Source organism: Myxocyprinus asiaticus, chromosome 30, assembly GCF_019703515.2.
Source record: "Myxocyprinus asiaticus isolate MX2 ecotype Aquarium Trade chromosome 30, UBuf_Myxa_2, whole genome shotgun sequence".
Lineage (NCBI taxonomy): Eukaryota > Metazoa > Chordata > Actinopteri > Cypriniformes > Catostomidae > Myxocyprinus > Myxocyprinus asiaticus.
Genome location: NC_059373.1, coordinates 41,667,832 through 41,690,262, shown reverse-complemented (window position 1 = coordinate 41,690,262; position 22,431 = coordinate 41,667,832). Strand labels below are relative to the sequence as shown.

The 22,431-nt window shown below is 35.5% G+C and overlaps 2 protein-coding genes across 4 annotated transcripts in view; one reads left to right on the top strand and one right to left on the bottom strand.

The window, feature by feature from the left end:
* Window positions 1-19,624, top strand: part of LOC127420774 (NF-kappa-B inhibitor-interacting Ras-like protein 1) — a 30,018-nt gene extending 10,394 nt beyond the window's left edge. Inside the window, exons 5-7 of one of the 3 annotated variants that reach the window (XR_007893866.1) lie at window positions 16,906-16,986; window positions 17,999-18,127; window positions 19,609-19,624. Coding sequence is in view for 1 of the 3 variants with exons in the window: in XM_051663313.1 (XP_051519273.1) it covers window positions 10,629-10,688 (60 nt within the window). In the remaining 2 variants the exon portion in view is untranslated. Of the gene's footprint in view, window positions 1-10,628; window positions 10,940-16,905; window positions 16,987-17,998; window positions 19,210-19,608 lie in introns of those variants that run through there. The other 2 variants (XR_007893865.1, XM_051663313.1) reach the window with 2 other exon arrangements.
* The window catches only part of LOC127420767 (ubiquitin-conjugating enzyme E2 E1-like), a 36,986-nt gene that overhangs the window by 1,396 nt on the left and 13,159 nt on the right, over window positions 1-22,431 (bottom strand). The window contains exons 4-5 of the mRNA XM_051663301.1: window positions 3,892-4,024; window positions 2,152-2,299 (exon numbers count right to left, since the gene is read on the bottom strand). Coding sequence (XP_051519261.1) covers window positions 2,152-2,299; window positions 3,892-4,024 — 281 coding nt within the window. The remainder of the gene's footprint in view (window positions 1-2,151; window positions 2,300-3,891; window positions 4,025-22,431) is intronic.

The window sequence follows — 22,431 nt, the reverse complement described above, 5'->3', positions numbered from 1 at the left end:
TCAGACCTCTACATTGCGAGTAAATCACTTGCAAATGCGACTAAATTTCACGCTATGTCTGTTGGCATAATGCCATATGTCCATTGGCTAATGCCAATGGCTAGTAATTATTCCGATTTCACTCGCCAGAGATTGAGTTGTGTAGTGGTGAAGCACTGCGATCCGTTTACTGAACAAGAAGGCAGCGATTAGGAAGCTGGATTCAGTCTTGTCTTTTACAGCGTGTTGTGCCTTGTAAGTACACGCCCTGAAGGAAATTGACCGTATTTGGCTGCAGTGGGTCCTGAGGTGTTGTGTTCATGCTGTCACCATCACTTTAGTTGAGCCGTGATTGTATTTAACAACGTCAACTCTATGACTTTGGCTAAACATTTCCCCGGACTGTTTTCACAGCATTCTCCATTTAAAGCATGACTACAGACCAGTAACGTGCCTGTTGGACGTCTGTTAGAAGGTAAAAGTGTTGCAAAACTTGAGAGCTTGGAGATTTGAATTTGAGAATGTGTTTTGCTTCGTTACGTGTATTTTGTGTCCAAAGACGAGACCCAGGCACATTATTTTCATTTCATGTCTCTTAAAAATCCTTTGTTATTTACAGCCAGTTGGTGATCAAAAAGATAAAAAGAAACATTATTTCTAATCATACACTGCATGGATGAGGGACAAACAACCATGTAACTTCTCTCTTGTTAATGTGTGCTGCGCTCATTCAACCGTAAACACTTGCTCGGGGAGCAGCTGTTCTCTTTAAGAGACAGTACCAATTTAGCGCTTGTTATACATGTCAATGTATATTGCAAAAAGTGCATATAAACAAACATGTTAAATAATTTAGTACGTGTAACAAATGTGTAAATGTATAAATATTGAAAAGGCACAATCATACATTGTGGAATATTTTAACTTCAGAAAACACTGTAAATATAAAAGAATTTAACTAATAGGTTTGTGCTGCATCTATGCAAAGCTTTGGTAAAGAAAACAAAAAAGTCATGATAATTTTGATGTAGTAGCACTTAACTTGTTACTTTTATAATATCATTATTAAATAATTGTTATGTGTGTAATTCTCTTTTCATTATTAGATTCGAACCTTGTGAACATTTTGTTAAAAATGTGTATGAAATTTTACACAGTGACAACAGCTTGAATAATGAATAAAAATACAATTTCATGACATCATATAAATTGATAGAATGTGAAATTTGTACATTTGTACACAAGCTAAAATGTGATTAAAAGGATCAAATATAAAATAAAATGTTCATTCTTGCATTCTACATTGCATGAAGTCATATATAAGAATGATATATACAGTATATGTGAAGATGCCCCCTTCTCAGTTAGCATTATATCTTTTTCAGTTGCATTACGCTTACATGTCGTCAAAAGCCTGGCATGTAAAAACAAACATTTACTAGCCCATGGCGATTATTTCTCCAACATGTCCGTAGAGGGTTGCATGTATAAACTGGATACATTTGATTAAGGTAAACAACCCATTTGTAAAGCAGTTATTTATGCCGGTGTTCGGCGCTCTTTTCACGCAGCTCTTCAACATACTGGATTATTGGATTAGATGAATCAATTCTTTCTAGTAGTTTCTTCTTCTGTCTGTGCACTGTTCATATCTTGCCTTTTTATTTTTGTCTACAGTTTGTTTCATATTTCTCATCTGGTATTCAAGCATTTTCTTAATTTTGTTGATGAGATTAACACTGATTCTGATATCAATATTAGTTATGACATATTTAATAAACAATGCTATAACATTCCTAATTAGAAGGAAGCATAATTTGAATAAACTTGCTGTTTGGAACAGACTTTGTGTCAGGCGTGCACTTATGATTCATGTAGGCAGCACATTAGGTTTTGAAACAAAGCCATTACTTTATTCTTTAGAAATGATCCAACATTCATTCAGCGCTGCACTGAATAGACAGATAGCTCAGACATAAAATGAGCAGTAAAACGCATGTATGCAGTTTCATACATGAGCATGAAGCGTCTGTATCTATGCTCACACCTGTAACTGCGTCTGTGTAGTGTAGGTCAAGCAGGTGGAGCTCCAGCATACGGCCATTCTGACAAACACTGGAGCTTCAGCCCATGACCAGTTTACTACATTCACTTGTGTCTGTGTGGTCTTACCAGGGTTACAGTCAGTGAGGAGGGAGCAGATGGACAGCAGCACTTTGGAGATGGTGAGCGCTGGACTCCAGTTGTCCTTCAGGATGTCTAGACAGATCACACCCTGACTGTTGATGTTACAGTGATAGATTCTCGTCCGAAACGTCACCTACAAAACAAAAAAACATTCGCACCTTTCAGCATGCTGAGTGCAATCGGAAGTATAACTGTATTAAACTGTTCTTCAGCTAATTTTGACAAATATTATTAAATAAAGAGCAACTGCATCATATTTAATGATCCCAGAAAGCACTTGGACATTTTAAAGGAATATTCCGGGTTCATTACAAGTTAAGCTCAATCGACAGCATTTGTGGCATAATATTGATTACCACAAAAATACACTTTTGACTTTTCACAAAAAAAAAAGCAAAAATCAAGGTTACAGTGAGGCACTTACAATGGAAGTGAATGGGGGGAAAATGTTTAACATTAAAGTACTCACAGTTTCAAAAGTATAGACAAAAGACATAAACATTCTGTAAGTTAATATGATTTTACTGTGATAAAATCACTTACTAACCGAATCTGTGTAAATATATAGCCAATTTTACAACTTCGTTGCCATGGCGATGTAACTATAAACCCTAAAACTGTAAAAATGACAATTTAAACAACTTTACAGCTCAAATAATACATGAGTTTTAACAGACGAATTAATGTAAAGTGCTTTTATAAAATTATACGCTTCATATTTCTGTCTTTAAACCCTCCAAAAATTGGCCCCCATTCACTTCCATTATACGTGAATCACTAAAACCTCGATTTTTTCTTTTTTTTTCTTTTTTTTAAAGAGGAGGAACAAGTCGAAAATAATTTTTGAACATTATGCCACAAATGCTGTCGATTGAGTTTAACTTGTATTGAAGTTGGAACATTCCTTCAAGACACACTTAAAAAAATTAGTTTTGAGACAACCCAGCAAACACAGAACGTTCCCCTAACGTTAGCATATGGTTCCCGTTTGGTTATTTTTTTTTGGGAACAAATTCCTAACATTCTAGGAACATTCTCTTCAGGTTATTTATTTTTTTAATCATAAGCTAACCTTACCAAAACTTTGCAGGGAGGTTTTTGTGAAACAACCTTAAAACAACATATACAGAACGTTTTCTAATGGTTTTATTTTATCATATTTGGTTATTTTTTCAAAAACCTTTCAGAGAGGCTGACAGACAACAATGAATGAAATTAGCAAAGTATAACATTTAATTCAATATAAATAAATGAACAGTAAATGAGATTTTAACGCATTATAATGAACAGATGAGAAAAACATTCCAGAATACACTATCTTCCTACTTTAATACCGTATCTTAAAAGTGCTGCAAGCGATCTAATGATAATAATAACAATTCATTATAATAAATCAATATTAATCCATCGATGGCTTGTCTGTTTATTGAGGTTGCAGCATGATTGCAGAAAGGTTCTGGGAACATACATTCTTTTTCCGTAAAGAAAACTTTCCTGGAAAACCAAAAATGTACCTTAAAGCTCTGTTCTGGAAACATTCTGGGAACCAAAAATTGTTAGTTGGGAATAAACTATGGTTTTACTACAGTACTACTGTATATTCATATAGAAACCATGGTTATACCATAGTAATATTGTAGTAACATTGACTATAGTAAACATGGTTAAGATAGTACTTATTAAATGGCCTGATCTTGTAACTGTGGTGTGGTGGACAAATGTGACCTTAGGTGGTTTGAAGGGGTAGTCTGGCGTGAAGGCAATGTCCAGGAAGAACACTCCTCCCTCATAAACTGAACCTGGAGGACCCAGAATAGTGGATCTCCACTCATAGATGTTGTCTCCTTTAGGACCTGCACTGAAAACACAACAGAACAGGAGAGGTTCATTTACACAGAACAGTAATACAACAGTGTTTTATAAGGGCACTTTCAGCAGTGTTTATTACTACTGCTCTGCAAAACATCAGGATAGTGCAGGAACACATACATGATTCTTGAAATAACCTCAATCCGATCCGATCCAATTCCGATTCATATGTGTGTATTTCAGTTACAATGTTAATTCTGCTTACGTATGAAAGAAATTCTCCCACAGCTTAATTATACAGGGACCTTTGAACTAGGTACAAAGTATACATTTCACAAACTGTATATAGTTTTTCATCAATTTGGTCACATTTGCATAATATGTACCATTTTCAAGTATTTACATGAGTAAATTACTTTGAGTAAAACAAGTAAAAACACTACCTGAATATTGCAATTTAATTTTCCTTTGTGCCTTTGCCTGCTGTGAGCAACAATAAAACTCTCACTTAAATCTTACCATTACCAGTACTGTGGATGCTTGCCATTGTTAAAGGAATAGTTCACCCAAAAAGAAAATTCTGTCATTATTTTTGTATCTAGATCTTGTTTATGCATAGTGCAAATTTTTGTCATAAAAAAAAAAAAAAGAGGTTGAAAGGTTGAACTTTTCAATGTCAAGTAAGCAATTACTCATTTAAGTGTTAGGAGTACTCGACCAAAAAAATACTTGAAATGCCCATTCCTAATTTTCACTGATTTGTAGAACATGTGCTAAACTGGTACTGTCTCTTTAAGAATGGCGGCAGCTCAGCAAGCATCACAGAAGTGTTTTAGGTGTAAAATTATGTAAAAAATTTTAACAACGATTGACTGTAAAGAACAAAACAGATATTAAATGAGACAATAATCAATGACAAATGGATTGCGTGGATCTCGTCTTTGGACACACATTATATGGAACGAGTCAAACCAAACTTTTACTCTCAATATGCAGTGAAAAGTTTTTGATGCTGAACAACTTCACCACTAAACTATTCAATTACTGACGAGTGAATTCTGAAATTCACCAGCCAGTGGCTAATCAAAGAAATTTTTTGTCGTACAGCACGAAAATTGGTCAGATATGCGAGTGATTTACTTGCATTGTAGAGGGTTGCACGTAGAGTGAAAGATCGATCTTGTGATTTAAGTATCAATATCGAGATCATCCAAATTTAGATCATGCTGCATCAGAAAATCCATCGGAGTCCAGCTATTCTTTAAACTTTAAAAGGTGTTGCTACTCTCACTGAATATAAATATGTAACATTGCACTGGTTTAAAGAACTTCTTGAATATTTTTGAAGCGCTGTTATGATAATGATTTACAACTTAAAAGTAAAAGCCCTCAGTGTGTAAACACACAAGATCAAATAATGAGACAGCCAAGCAAGACTGATAGGCTGTAATCTGTAAAACAAAGACTACCTGTGACCTGTGTTGGATAAAGCTTTGGCAGGATTCTTTATTGTAGAAGATCAGGAGCATCAGTCTACACATCCGGACGTGTTGTCTTGCACTTCCGTCATCAAGTCTGACTTAGGGAGGCATTCGTTGTATTTTATAGGCATTCAGGGGGTAGTACTTCCAGGTGGTTACAAAGTGTTCAGGTGAAACCAAAACATCCAATGGGTAAAGACTCTGAATTCTGCTAATCCTAATCCAATTAACATAACAGTATCAGCCAAATGACTTGAGAGGTTCACACCTAGGCACTGCATTCACACTTGAATATGACTGAATCGTGAACAATGGTCACCAATCAGAGAATGGTTGTGAACCATCAAGACCCATCACAGACCTAGTTAGCATTTGAAACGTGTTTTATTCACACTCTCTTGGTCATGAGGACAAACAAGATACAGCCATTACTGGAGGATCTCACAGAATCACAATAACAATACCTTGATATACAATGTATATTTTCATGTGATGCTTGAAACAGGGAGAAAAAAATGATCTGCCAATGTAGGTAAAGAAAATAAATAAATGGAGAAAAAAGTTGTATTATCTTACAGAATTTTGAATCATAAGTAAATGTATCTTGTTTTAAGGATGTTTAGATGTTTTTACTATAAAACATGACAAAAATACTGATTAAAAAAATGATTTTCTGTAGTATGGAGATGAATTCCAATCCACTAATTGATTGTTATGCTCTCATTAAACTAATCTAGAAATAGCTTTAAATGTTGCAAATCAGGATCACTTCTGGAACAGAAACACTTCAGGAACACTACTCTTAAGTATAAAATACATTTCAATTTATGTGAATTAAGTGCTTAAAATGCCGTTTGTCATCAAAAATGCCTGAAACAGTTCAATCAAAGAACTAATCAATTTAATTTAGTCAAAATTGGCATCGAATAAATGGGGGCCGCGAGGGGGTGCTAGGACGTCTGTGGAAAATTTCAGAAAAAGAAAAGTGTTAATAACTATAAAAACGTAAAATGTGTTTCTCTTCATGTTTACACATTTAAAAAGACACACTGTAAATGTACTACAAGTAGGCTAAATATTTTCCAGATAATTAGGGACACAGCGATATTAACTAGTGATATTAACAGATATATCGGTCGGCCGATATTAGCCTTTCACCGATATATCAGTATCAGCGTATATGTTTACCAATATGTGCAGATATGAAAACTTCTTTTCAGAACATATAATGCAGAAAACAATGCTTTATAATTGGTGTCTTTACGTAGTTTGTCCAGCAGAGCGCGCTCCGACTCCATTGTTTACAGAGCTGACTCTGGACTGACGGTGGCTCTGCAGACAGGGCGGAGTTAAGCGGTGCGGAGTTAAGCGGTGTCTTCTCGGTAAGTTGCTAACTAGTTTGTGAAATACATACTGGAAACTTAATAAACAATGACCCCATCATTTTCCCTTTTCAATATAACTAATATAACATTAACCCTGTCCATGACAACCATGTCACTCATGTCTGTTTGCTGTTAGCCAGCTATAGTTTGTCAGTGCAGTCAGTAATGTACCAGATTGAAAGGTAAACATCAGAGCATCTTTTTGCAGCTCATCAGACAACGGTGCAGTGGTGGAATGTGTCTATTGAGTGTTGATTTCACGCTACGCTGTTACCTAGTTGTTGAGACGCAATGCTGGTCCATCTTTTACTCTCCGTGACAACGAGTTTATAGCTAACTAGCTAACCACGTAGCTACTTTCATTGCTTGTCAGCTGAGTGGAAGCTAATGTGCAAACATGTATTCTCCAAACTGTTTTGTTCAGAATTCACAGTTTGGTACCCCCTTCAACCAAACAATTCCAGTCGTTGCATTTATAAACTGTAATATTTAAAAGTCTGGTTTTCCACCATTGAAAGTTTCCCCTGAACTTGTATAGCAGAATACAGTGTAACGCCGCTGCCACTGTTTATCTCTTGACTCGGCAGTATTAAAATGGTCAGCATTTGACTGATACTAAACAGTACTGATGTTTATTTAGCTATTTATTTTTATTTATTCTTTATTTTAATGGTCAGCATTTGACTGATACTAAACAGTACTGATGTTTATTTAGCTATTTATTTTATTTTTATTTATTCTTTATTTAAATGGTCAGCAACTGACTGATACTAAACATACAGTACTGATGTTTTTTAAGCTATTTATTGTATTTTGATTTATTCTTTATTTTCTCAGTGTTCATTTCTAGAATTTGTTGACAATGTATAATAATAATGTCAAATATTCTTTGATAAAAATATTTAAGAAAGCAGCCTTCTGAGTACATTTGCATAGTCATATTGGTGCAAAATTGGTGAACAGGAAAAGGTCTGTTTTCATTCCAGCTCAAAAATTAACTGTATCGGCCACCATATCAGTAATCGGTGAATTTTCCCTCTCTAAAATCGGTATTGTCTCAAAAATCCCATATCGGTCGGGCTCTAATATTCCAATTTTTGGCTGATCCGATACAGATTTTAAATACCAGTGTTTTGACATGTTATCACCATATTTGGTCATCAAATCACTGTTTTGCTTAGGAATTATGCTTTAAAAATTTACAAACAGTTATTTTATTGTTCTAACAATTAATTTGTATAAAACATGGATGATCTGTTGAACACGACAGACAAAATTTTAAAAGAACCACAGTGAAAGACAAACACAGGATAACAAGATAACAAAATGGTCAATTTATATGGGTAAAAAAGGTTAGTCGTCATTTTTGGCATCATGAAGTTTGAAAACCACTGTGCATGAAGCCACCACACACAGCGCTCATGGATCAATCACTGCAGCACCATTAAAATCCCTCTAAAAGATGCTAATAACATCATACTCTATAATTAACATATTCATGTACCCTTCAAGGTACTTACTGAGAAAAAAATGGAATGTGAAAAAAAAACAACAACAAGGTTTTGCCATTTTTGACATCCAAAAATCATGCCATTACAATAATAAATGTCCACAACAACATGGTATTACCATGAAACATGTACACATTTTTTTTTACATGGAATTACCATGATTTGTAAATGTAAAAAGGCTTTATGTTTGCTTAAACTCTCCAATAAAAATGGTGTGGTTTCAGTCCAGAACACTCTTCTTATAAAAGAAAGACCTAAGGACACAAACACAACAAACGATGGCATAAAGCATTCGGTTTTATGCAAAAGTTCAGTGACAGAAGTAACAAAAGTCAAAGAGAATATTAACTCAGAAGCAAAACGGACACTGAAAGACTATTTATAAAGGTTTAAATAAGGTTCTGAAACTGTGCATATAATGTAGGTACCTGGCATTTGAATATATCTTCCCCTTTTCAGAGTAGTGCAAATATTGACCAAAATATAGCAACTAAAAATAATATGAGAGGCAACTTTAGGCACATGTTTTTCCCATAACAAAACCTTCCATTCGACTGACTGTATTTTAGCTGCAAGAGTTCACCACAAAAACTTCCTGTGTCATCATCAGAGCACAACACTCATGAGACATGTGGATCAACCACACTGCAACACTGATGTAATGTTACAGCGAACTGATCTACGTGTCTTTCAGAAGACTTCTGTAGGAGTAAAAAAAAAAAAAAAACATTAAAAGCTTTTTGAAATAAGAAGTATTAGAAATCCTGCTGAATGTCTTCAGATGTGATGAGGCTGCTCTCCTTAATGTGGTGAAATTAAATGTTGAGTGTAATATGTTAAACACACACACACAAACCTCTGATAACAGTTGCTCTCAAACGAGAGTTTTTCCAGCAACAATCTCTGATAATTCATAAACACACATCGGGATAAGCACAGCACTACGTGCAACAACCATGCGCTACATCTTATCCAATTTTCGTGAGCATGCTAATTCTGAGCGCAATTTTCATACTTGTGCAAAGCGTAAGTGGCCGCGGGTGGCAGTGTTTTCTCTTTTTGTCGGTGTATGTGCGCAAACTCTGGGTGTATTGTATGTAAATGTAGTGGTGCAAAGCACAAATTGCTTTTTTACTAAAATGTTTCAGTAGCAGGTCTGTTTTCAGTACAAAGTCTAAATTCAGTTCTTTCATTTGTAGTTTGGAGATTCCACCAGCAGGTGATAATAAAGTTCATGTCCAAACTCTGAAAATGTAGTAGAACATCAAATTATGTCCCTGACAATCAGAGTTGTAGCCATCTTATGAAATGAAAATGTATGAGATAGGGCTGCCCCCTGATAGTCGACCAAAGATTTGTCGATGAGAAGAGTCTTGGTCGACCAAGTTTTGATTGGTCGGTTGGTCGCGCAAAAAACTCAACATAAAAACGACGAACACCGGTATTAGCGCTGGTTGGACGCTAGGTGGTACCATTGGGTAATTTTCATTAAGCAGTGTTAGGGTTAAGCCTACACAATAAAGACACCTGGATTTCAAACTTAGAACTTTATTTTTGATTTATTTTAACTAAAAATTCAAATGAAACTAAGAAAACTACTAAAAAAATAAGTGCAATTAAAATGTGTGCAACTTTTTGAAAGATAGTTTTACAACAGTTGTCAACATCTCTCTGGCAAAGGACCTACTTCATCTGTGCATTCTCTACCGGTCGGGTATTTCTTTGTCCAGGAAAATACATCATGTGTGTGAATAAATTAGTTTTGTTACCTCCTTCACGATATATATATATATATATATATATATATATATATATATATATATATATATATATATATATATTGCAATATCCAATTACATCGACAAACCCTGGGCTGAGGGATTGGTGAATATTCTTGCATTGAAAATTAAATTAATTTATTTAAAAAATGAAAAACTTAAAATCAAATACATTTCTAAATTCAAATTGCACTCCAAACTAAACAAAAAAGCAATTAAAATAATGAAGTGATAAAAGAATAATATGTATATATATATATATATATATATATATATATATATATATATATATATATATAATTAAAAGTAACCACCTTTCCATTACCGTCAGGCAAGTGTCCGTCTTAACATCATGGCGGAAAATTACTTCCTCAAATGAAGACATAAAAACAATTCTAAATGTAAAAATAATAATTATAATGATGATAATAATCACTGAAATATAAATCATGTTTCGAGGTGAATGTGTTTTTGTATTATTTTATGTTTTAATCACAGATGTGTAGGCTGCAGAGTTGCGTTCAGATTAAACTGCTCTGTGGAAAGAAAGCAAACTGAACTCAAAGCACCTCCTGAGCTGAGATGTCTATGAGTGCTGCAGATGACCTCAGATGATACTGTTCCTGCAAAAAAATAATTCAGAAGACAGAAACAGAGAAAGAGTGAGAACCTTTTACATGTGTGTGTTCCACGAGACTGCACGCCTCCGTATCAGCGTGTCATACGCAGAAAGCTTTTCTGTCATCTGTTCTTAAAAATATAATAAAGTGTGTTTCTTCAAGCATGTGTCTGTGTGTCTACGGGCAAATTATTTGTAATATTAATTTGATAATAATAGCCTAATAATAATAATAATAATAATAATAATAATTTAATACATGGGAAAACAAGCCAAATATTGTCTTGACATGGTCAAAGGCATCAGCTATTGGCGATCACTCTGACCATCATCTGACGGCACAACCCTAATGTGCATTTCTCTCTATAAATTAACTAAATGTTCAAACAGTCTCCTTGCTGGTTTTTCCGACACATTCAGAATCATTACCGCTTTTACTGGTGTCCCCGCGGCTCGCTTCGTGCATGCGCTTGTAAAATTTATATTTTAAAGGCTCATTATTATGGTTTATTGTTTCTCTGTAATGAAGAATAATGTTAGCAATGTTACTTATAACATTCTTTCTCAGCCCTCGAACTCAAACCATTTTCTGATGCCCCCCCAAAAATATATAATTACATTAATATCATAAACGTGTGACTAGTCGACTAATGGCTTAAATTAACGACTACTAGCTGACTAGGAAAATCTTTGGTCGGGGGCAGCCCTAGTATGAGATTTGTGTTAAACTATCTATAGGTCATGGTTTATTTTTCAATTATTATTATGTTTATATTTACAATTGTATTTATGATCTAATTTATATTGGTATTTTTCCACCTGTTGTCGTAGATTGATTTTTAAGTCGCTGCCAAAGGGTCTGGTGGAAGAAGTTGGAGAAGATAAAATTTGGTATGATTTGGTATGATTTTTTTCAACCACTTCATTATTTTGAATATATTTTCGTTTTTTTCTGAAGTGTAATTTGAATTTAGAAACATTTTTGGTTTCATTTTTTCGTGTTTCAATAAATGAATTTAACTTTTCAAAATCAAAATCAAAGAACCTCAGCATTAAATTGCACTTGACCCAGCCCATTAACAATTTCCCACACAATTTCGCCAAACCTTCTTACACCTAGACTTATCACAGCCTTGCACAAAAATATACAAACTTTGCACTAATGACTTAAAGCATAGCCCTGCGCTTAGCGCTAGCTCTCTTAAAATAGTGCCCATCATCACACACACACATTTGTGTGACAACATCAAAGGTCATGTGGACCCTTGGCGATTTACCACATCTGCTTTCACCTTCGGTCACTCACACACACACACACACATTCATGTGAGAATGTCAGCATTGTATCACAACTCTGCTGTCTGAGTAAACGAGATGTTCAAATAAAAAGTATTAGCACATATATACAAAAAGAGGAAGAACGTTTGGGTGTTAAGCAACACATTTTGATCAAGCATCCCCTTACAAGGTACAGACTCAGTGGAAACAACCTCACAACCTCACTATAGAAATACAATCTTGCTACAGTATCACAACCTCACTACATCAGGTCACTATAGAAACAACCTTGTTATAGAAAAAAACATGCTATATAAACAACCTCACTATAGAAATACTTTGCTATAGAGAAAAAACCTTGTTAAAGAGAAATAACCTCGCTATAGAAATGAACACAAACACAACCTTGTTACAGAATCACAACCTCGCAAAGGTCACAATAGAACAGTGTTTCTCAACTGTTGCAGGTCATTTGGACTGGGACGTGGACAGCAGGCAAAGAGCATGCTATGGTTCTCCCATTGAAGCATTTTTGGCGCCCTCCTAAGTGAAATTTAGGACTGCCGAGGCAAATTTAATGATAATCTCACGTTCTGCACTTTAAACACGCTAAAGGCTTCTCTTCTGCAATATTTTCATGGTGCGATTAAAGCTTTTTTTCACGTAAGTGTAATGGAACAACTCACGCCAATGATCTGCTCTGATCTACTGTATCTCTGGCGCGCGCTCGCCGTGCATCAATGCCTATTTGAATTCTAGTGAGAAATTTTCTAGTTTAAATCGCTATGGAAGCCAAACCCCTCAAACAGGCAGCCCTGACATTATAAACAGCAGTGAGGTGGAACAGAGCAACACTGTGCTATGTGCCAAAATAAAGTTGTTGTTTTTAAATTTACACATCATCACCCGTACAAAAATGTTTCACGATTTTATAGTAGTAACAGTAACTGTGATATTTTGACAAATATTATAGTTTCATATTAATCTATTAGGTAGAATCTATACTATTTTTCATAAACACTGATTTATTAATATTATTAGAAAGACTAGCTACATTGACCTAGCCATGGTAATGAGGGGCCATCATGGGCTTATGCCTTTCTGTGCTTATATGTCATTACACTGTAAATATAAGAGCAAATACATAAAGGCCTTTAAAGTCTGGACCTCCAAGACTTGTGGACAAATTATGAATAAAGTTTTCCTGTGTAATATATGTTCTGTTAGAATGATGTTTGATATTAAGAAATAAACTGAATAATTAATATAATGGGCTCATATAAATAAATATGCTCATTAAATTTTAAAAAGGGGGAAGAGAACTTCTTTTTGTTGTTGACATCAACAACAAAAATTATGTCACTTGATACATGCATTTATACTTGAAAACCATGAACAAAAATATGCAAGATAAACAAAAAAAGTGACCCAGGATACATTAAATACAGGTTATGTTTTTTTACTATGGTGGGTTGCCACTTGATGTCCAGTGTGAAATCTGGGTCCCGAAGTAAAACCAGTTTAGAACCACTGCTATAGAAACAACCTTGTTACAGACAAAAAACATGCTATAGAATCACACAGCCTCACTACAGAATTACAACCTTACTATAGAAACAAACACAACCTCGCTATAGAAACAAGCATAACCTTGCTATAGAAACACAACCTCATTATAAAGAAACAACCTCGCTATAAAGAAACAACCTTGCTATAGAAACAATCACAACTTTGCTACAGAAACACAACCTTATTATAAACAACCTCGCTATAGAAACAAACACAACCTTGCAATAGAAACAAACACAACCTCGCTATAGAAACACAACCTCGCTATAGAAACACAACCACATTATAAAGAAACAACCTCGCTATAGAAACAACCTTGTTACAGACAAAAAACATGCTATAGAATCACACAGCCTCACTACAGAATTACAACCTTACTATAGAAACAAACACAACCTCGCTATAGAAACAACCTTGCTATAGAAACAAGCATAACCTTGCTATAGAAACACAACCTCGTTATAAAGAAACAACCTTGCTATAGAAACAATCACAACTTTGCTACAGAAACACAACCTTATTATAAACAACCTCGCCATAGAAACAAACACAACCTTGCTATAGAAACAAACACAACCTCGCTATAGAAACACAACCACATTATAAAGAAACAACCTCGCTATAGAAACAACCTTGTTACAGACAAAAAACATGCTATAGAATCACACACAGCCTCACTATAGAATTACAACGTTGCTATAGAAACAAGCAGTCTTGCTATAAAAACAACCTCACTATAGAAAAACAACCTTACTATAGCAACAAACACAACCTCACTATATAAACAACCTTGCTATAGAAACAAGCACAACCTTGCTATAGAAACACAACCTCGTTATAAAGAAACAACCTCACTACAGAAACAAACACAACCTCGCTATAGAAACAAACTCGTTATAAAGAAACAACCTTGCTATAGAAACAAACTCGTTATAAAGAAACAACCTTGCTATAGAAACAAATCACAACCTTGCTATAGAAACACAACCTGGCTATAGAGAAACAGCCTCGCTACAGAAACAAACACAACCTCTCTATAGAAACAAACACAACCTTGTTTTAGGGAAACAACGTCGCTACAGCAACACAACCTCGCTATAAAAACAAACACAACCTTGTTATACAAAAACACATCCTTGTTATAGTGAAACAACTAGGGATGCACCGATCCGATATTGATGTTTTTAGATGGATTGGGTATCGGTCCGACGAGCCGGATCCAAATCCGATACTGTGTTAATCATGTTCGTTCCTGTCAAGCTCCAAAAATGACATAAAGAACCATAAAAGCACCAATGAAGTAGTTCATATGACTCGTGCATTTTATTCAAAGCCACTAGAAGATGTGCGATAGCTCTATGAATCACAAAATGTTGTGTTTAATAAGTAAATACATAATATGTAGGGCACTGGGTTACTGATCAGAAGGTCGGGGGTTCAAGCCCCAGCACCGCCAAGATGCCACTGTTGGGCCCTTGAGCAAGGCCCTTGACCCCATCTGCTCCAGGGGCGCCGTATCATGGCTGACCCTGCACTCTGACCCCAGCCTAGCTGGGATATGTGAAAAAGAAGAATTTCACTGTATATGTGCAAATGTATAATGTGTGATAAAGAAAATTATTAATTAATTAAATTATTAATTATTAATATGCACGTGCAGCGCCAGTGTGATATTGAATGGTGCTGCTCTGTTTACACACACACACTTGCGGCTATTTTTAGCCTTCACGCATCGTGCAACATTTGAGCACTACTCACGAACAACATCTCAGACGTAGATGCTCAATAGTTCGGTTCACTTATAATATGCATTTAAAACGGTGCCGGAGGTGCATTTTACCAGAATTTGAATTAGAAGAGAATTAAACTACTGTGAACTTGCTTACAAACAGACACATACAGGACTTCCTGGAGAGTTCAGAGTGTCAAAAAAAAAAAGCCCAAGGGTTTTAAAGTTAAAGGTGCACGACTGAAATATATTACTGTTGTATTTAAAATTCTAAAAGTCAATAATAATAATGTATTATTATTTGTTTACAAATTATAACAATATTTAAGTTTAATGGGTTCCAGAAAATAACTGTGAATGGAAAGTGAACTATCTTACAACTAAACTGAAAAACAAAGAGATCTGAATCCTTTAAAGTCCAGATACAAGTTGAATGTTTTTTACAAAAACAAAAAATGCCTTCTTTTCTACTGAAGACTTAGACAGGAATTACTATTAATTTTGCTGCAGTATTATCCAGTAGACTAGTTAACAACAAAGTTTTTCTTAATAGTTTGTACATTTATATTGAAATAATGTGTAGTTAAAGGTTTTTGTTTCTTTACATATAATTAGCATCACTCAGTGAGGTATAGATATTCTAAACTGATTATGAAAAAAACAACACTGGTATCAGATCGGTATCGGCCGATCCTGAGATTTCAGATATCGGAATTGGAAGAGAAAAATTGGTATAGGTGCATCCCTAGAAACAACCTCACAACAGAAACACAACCTTGCTATAAAAACAACTTCACTAAAGAATCACAACCTCGCTACAGTGGGTCGCTATAGAAACAGCTTTGTTACAGAAAAAAACATGCTGTAGAAATAAACTCAACTTTGCTATAGAAACAAATACCACCTTGTTATCAGGGTTAGAAATAACCTTTTTGACTCACCAGCCACTGTGGCTAGTAGTTTCCAGCACCATTGAAAAAGAGAGTTGCAACACTGCCAATAGACTTCTGTTGTAATCAGAGAATGTGGAGGTGACGCATGTCGTGGGGCAACCGATAGTTCCAAACACTGAATAGTTCCAGCACTGAACCCCATTCATTTCAGTGTTTCTCAAGCGCACTCGCTGGTAAGTTGATGAAATGACTGCATTTGTCAATAGTGGTATTTTATGTAGCCAGCTCTATTTAATGTTTATCATTAGATAATAGCTAGTAAGATTCTAATTGCAGTTAGCTAACGTGAGCAATACTTCAGCTACCATAACCAGATGTCAGTTGGCCTGCATTTACCTCAAATTAATTGCAATTATTGGCGTTCGTTAACATACAAAGTTTATCTTCGGTGATTAGATTCGTTGTTAAAGTTAGCAACACTTAGTACAAGACCATACCATATTGTACACCTCACTTCAATGAATGGTATCTAGCAAGGTTGTTCCTTGGTTAATTCAGTCATTACACACAACGTTCGTTAAACAGTGCATCAGTGGCGGGTGATAAGATCAGCAGCATAAATGAGGATGATCATAGTAAAAAGAATGTATAACTGCAGAGAGCTAATTACATATTCTTCTGTTGAAGAGCTGACATGTGAAACCATGGGAGACTGACTTTGATGATCTAGCAAGCCAGTTATCTACAAATGAACCAAAAAGCAATAAGGTATGTAATTGTCAGAAACAGCTCTCTGTATCCTCCAAAATAATCACTGAGTTGAATCAATGCCTCTAAACAACAAAAACTGAACATTATAACCTTCATGAAGGTAGGATTTATTGCAGGACTGTTAGACTGTATTACTTTTAGCTCGGTGTACCTAATAAACTGGCAGCTGTATATATGCTTATAGGCTTCATAGAAATACCAAAATTGTATATTGTAAGAGTATTGTAAGTCCCCCACTCCACCCTCAACACTGAACATTCAAGGGGAAAAAAAATAATACCAATAAATCAAATAATAATATATAATAGTAAGAGGTAAAGTATTTTTTAATAGGTGCTTTTTTTTTATTTAGGCATCGTTTTATTGATCAATTTCACACAATAATTTCAGTCTAATCACTTTCCAGGAATTGCATAAAAGTGTCCAATATTTGACTGAATTTATTTAATTTCCCTCTGACCACATAGGTTAATTTCTCCAAAGCAAGACAGATCGATCTATAAAATTTATATGAATACTACTTCAGTTTCCAGAGAAGGGGTGCTAATTAACCCCTCCCTGCCTTCCATTAGTTCTAGGTTGAGTTTTTCCCTATATCTCATGCTAAAATCAACTTCAAATCCACATTTTAAAGCTGATATTTGGTCATCAGATTCAAAGAATCTGCAACCAAGTACAAAATATGATCATTTTATTTAGGTTTATAGGAACTTGTGCAATAACTTTTGGTCCTGAAACTGGCAGTCTGTCAAATGGCTATAATTACTACATGGTTCAATTGATACATCTGAAAATACCCACAAATTTAAGCTAAGAGTTTGCATTTGAAGTCCATAGTCATTGTTTAATTTCAGATTCAATGTACTGGACAGAAATCATGTGTACTCTCACTTTTGTAATCTCTACCTCATTAAAATCTTTGGGAAACACTGGCTTTCGATGTGTATTGAATCTATGTCCTTCAATGTATTAACCTTACCACAGTTCCATCTTTCTTTACTACTCCCAGTTCTCTCCAGCAGCAACAGGCTCGACTCAAGACCCGGTCTCCTCTGAAGCCTATGACATGGTCTGCTTCCAGTGGTGGAATGTAACTAAGTACATTTCCTCAAGTACTGTACTTAAGTACAAATTTGAGGTACTTTCCATTTAATGCAACTTTATACTTTTACTCCACTACATTTGTCTGACAGCTTTAGTTACTACAGTAGTTTTCAGTTTACAGTTTTTCATACCCTTCCTGTCAAGTGAAAACCATGTATCTCCAAATGTGGTGATTATGAATGTTTGTGATAAACTGAAAGATTAAGTGTTCCTTTATGGGTTGAGAAAATTCTCTTACTTCTTAAGATAAATCAACTATTTTAAACCCGCCTTGGATTAGCTAGAAAACGCATTGTCTCAAAAATGAAAACGGCTGTTTTTCTGAGATCATGAAAAGTTGACTTTTTAGATATGTGTTTCTCACAGGACAAGCAACACTACAAACATATGATGATAGAATATGATGCATTGCTGTAGATTAAACTACCCAACAGTATATAAAGTAGTTAAAATTAGCTCAACCTTAAACATCTACTGCAGTAAAATGCAACATACACATTAATGCAGCAGTAATATTAATCCAAAAACATAATATTTAATAGTAAAACACTGACAGGGAAAATTCTTCTGCAGAGTAAGAACTTTTGGAACTTAAAGTAAATTTTGCTGATAATACTTACATTTACTTGCATTACATTTACATGCAGGACTTTTACTTGTAGTGGAGTATTTTCACAGTGTGATATTAGTACTTTAGTACTTAAGTAAAAGATCTGAATACATCTTCCACCACTGTCTGCTTCTGGCGGTAGAATGCCCTCACCCAAAAATTCAAGTAACTGTAGCATTACTTGTGGCATGGAGTTTGAATGTTTTTGCCATCATTGTATGGATAAGAATGTGACTCTGTGGTTCTTGCATGTGTGTCTGGAGATGTTTTGAGCAGTCATCATCCAGTGAAGTTTATTGAGCGCTCACGGCCAGGTGTCCAGATCTCCTTTTCTTCCTACTGTTGCGGTGAAAGAATGCAATGGCTATTTTGAACACTTTTAGGCCTTTCATGGCCTGCTTTCTGCCAGCATTCTCTCCCTGTAGGTGGTCAAATGAGTTTCTATGAAGACTGCCAATTCAAGGAAAAACTTATCTACCCTCTTCCTGGATGTATTATATAATAAAATGTTTTGGGGAATGCAATTAGTTGCCTTGTTTATTTTGCACTATTGACCAAACTTCTTTCTTGGGTTAAATTGAGCAGTTGCTTGCATTCATTGATATTCACTTGTTGTGCATGCCTATGCGAATGTCTTAACATAAGCCAGTGTGAGCAATGTGAGCAATTATGACCATAGAAGCATGAGAAAATCATTAGTCCATACATACTGTAAATGTATTCTACGTTATGGGAGCAATCCCCACTTCTCTCCTATATTAAACACAGAAAAACTGATTAATGCTGTCTCTCCATCACTATGTAGTCAACATAGTAATCATTGCATATAATGCGTTAATATTTACCGAAAATTGCTGCAAATATAGTCGCTGATGCTGTCTGTCTTTTTAAACCCATTCAAACAGGTTGACAGCACGGATTTGTTTGGAACTATTGAGAGCTACGTGAACCACGTGACTGTGTGGCCGCGAGTTCAAATAGTGTCACAATTCCAAGGTCACAAGCCACACAACATTTTCACTAGCCAAAATCCCCCGCCTTGCAAAAAGAAAAAGGTAACTGGAGACTGCAACTGTATGCATTTGTTCGGACATTATTTTAACAAGAATTATATTAGTTTAGCAGGACACAGGCCTAATGATTTAAGTCACCTTTAGAATATCTATGTTATGGACAGTTAGAACAGGGAAAAATCTGTCAATAATTTGTCCAGAATTCATGGAAGTTTTAATCCCTTTATTCTAAATTGTACTTGCCTACATGAAAGTTTACCATCATTCTACCCTTGTTTAACAGTGGCATTTGTTAAGTTTTATGGTCTCCGCCGGCCGCACTGATAGAGTAAAGCCTGACTGAATCACGCAAGTTTCACTCTGGGGCACGCTGACCGTACGTGTCCACTGGCGTGTGTCCACTGTTTTCAATTCATTCCGATGAGAATCCACCTTGCGAGCGTGGCACTCGGCTCCCAATGTAATTAATTGAATGCTCGCTTGACTTGGCTCACCACTCGCCAGTGGACAGCCAGCAGCATAATGTGCGCTGCGGTGGTTCGTGCGAAAGTATGCTTCATTCGCCCTGCACATTTGCACATTTAAGTTATGAGCTTCGGCAGCAGACATTCATAGAATTTTCAATGCAGGAAAAACCCTGAAAAGGTCACACGCCAAAGTGGCTGGTAAGACTGACAGAGTTACCTGCCACTGCCAATTTGTACCCGCATGTGGCAGGTTGGCAGGTTTTAATTTCAAACCATGCTTGTTATAGAAAAACAACCTCAACCACTTCACTAAAGAAACGATCACAACTTCACTACAGAAACAAACACAGCCTCACTACAGAAACGATCACAACCTCACCACAGAAACGCTCACAACCTCACCACAGAAACGCTCACAACCTCACCACAGAAACGCTCACAACCTCACCACAGAAACGCTCACAACCTCACCACAGAAACGCTCAACCTCACCACAGAAACGCACACAACCTCACCACAGAAACGCACACAACCTCACCACAGAAACGCACACAACCTCACCACAGAAACGCACACAACCTCACCACAGAAACGCTCACAACCTCACTACAGAAACAAACATAACCTCACTACAGAAACGCTCACAACCTCACTACAGAAACGCTCACAACCTCACTACAGAAACAAACATAACCTCACTACAGAAACAAACATAACCTCACTACAGAAACGCTCACAACCTCACTACAGAAACAATCACAACCTCACTACAGAAACAAACACAACCTCACTACAGAAACAAACACAACCTCACTACAGAAAGTGGCAGACACAGGAAAACATGGCTGCCACAGGGAGAAAGATTGTGTCCACACTGTTATCAAAACAAAATCAAGACAGAGATGACAGAATGCACAAAATTCACACAAATTCTGGAAAAGTTTTATCACAAGGTAAATAGATACACTGAAGATTTGATATTTCAAATGAAAAACTGCCCTTCTTATGTGAACGCAAGGACTGCTGTGTAATAGCAGCAAAAAATGAGACTTAAGTCTGTTTCCATTACTAAACGTTTACTCATTATGCTTTTCAATATTTATGTACCATGCCATCCTGACAAGGTACAGACTCAGTTGACACTAATTAATCTTTCTGAATTGTTAGATTAATATTACTTATTACTTTATTTTTGTTTAACTTTTCTTTACTTTCACTGCTTTTTTAATTTCGCAGTTTACTCTGCACTGTTTCTTTCATTTTATTTTTCTGATATTTTATTTGTTAACATTGTTTATTTTCATTACTTTTATTTTGCTTTATTTCACACATTGTTAGGGCTGGGTATTGATACAGATTTCCTGATTCAATTTGATTCCAATTCACAAGCTCTCGATTTGATTCCGATTCGATTCAATATCAATTCATACGGGTTTATTTCAATTATAACGTCCCTTTTGCTTACATATAAAATAAATTCTCTACCAGCTAATGCTGTTAATTATACAGGGGACCTATTAACTAGGTAAATTAGGAAAATATTAATTGATTAGTTTATCATTTTGGTTATTTTGGCTTTTTAAAAATGAACAAATAAATGTGTTCAATCAATAAATAAGATTATATTTCATATTATTTTTGTTACATATTTATTGTTAAATTGCATAATTTGTACTATTTACAAGTATTTACATTGATTTGTTAAACGTGCTAAAAGCGGTACAGTCTCTAACAAAAAAATGGCATTTCTGTAAACAATGCCTTTAAATGAGCATGTTAACTTGAGAGGACTCTAATGGCTTTAACTCATCTGTGCGATGATTAGAATAAAAAAAAAAAAATTTGTAGTTGTTTTTGATCAACAACTGACTGTAAAGAACAAAGTGTATTCAATGAAAAATGGGTTGCATGAATCTCGTCTTGGACACACAACAAGGATCAACTTTTACTCTCAACACGCTGTGAAAGGATCTCGCTGCTGAACACTTCACGAATAAACTACACAATAGGGTTGCAACGGTATAAGATTTTCACGGTACGATAACCGTCTCAGAAATATCACAGTTTCACGGTATACAGTATTACACAATTATTATTATCAGTTACAATTAGGGTTGCAAAGGGCCGGAAAGTTTCTGGTAAATTTCCGTAAACTTCCCAGAAACTTTCTATGGGAAGTTAAGCTGGGGAATTTTGGAAATATTGAAAAAAACTTTGGGAACTTGGCTATATGCTGCTGCATCTTTGT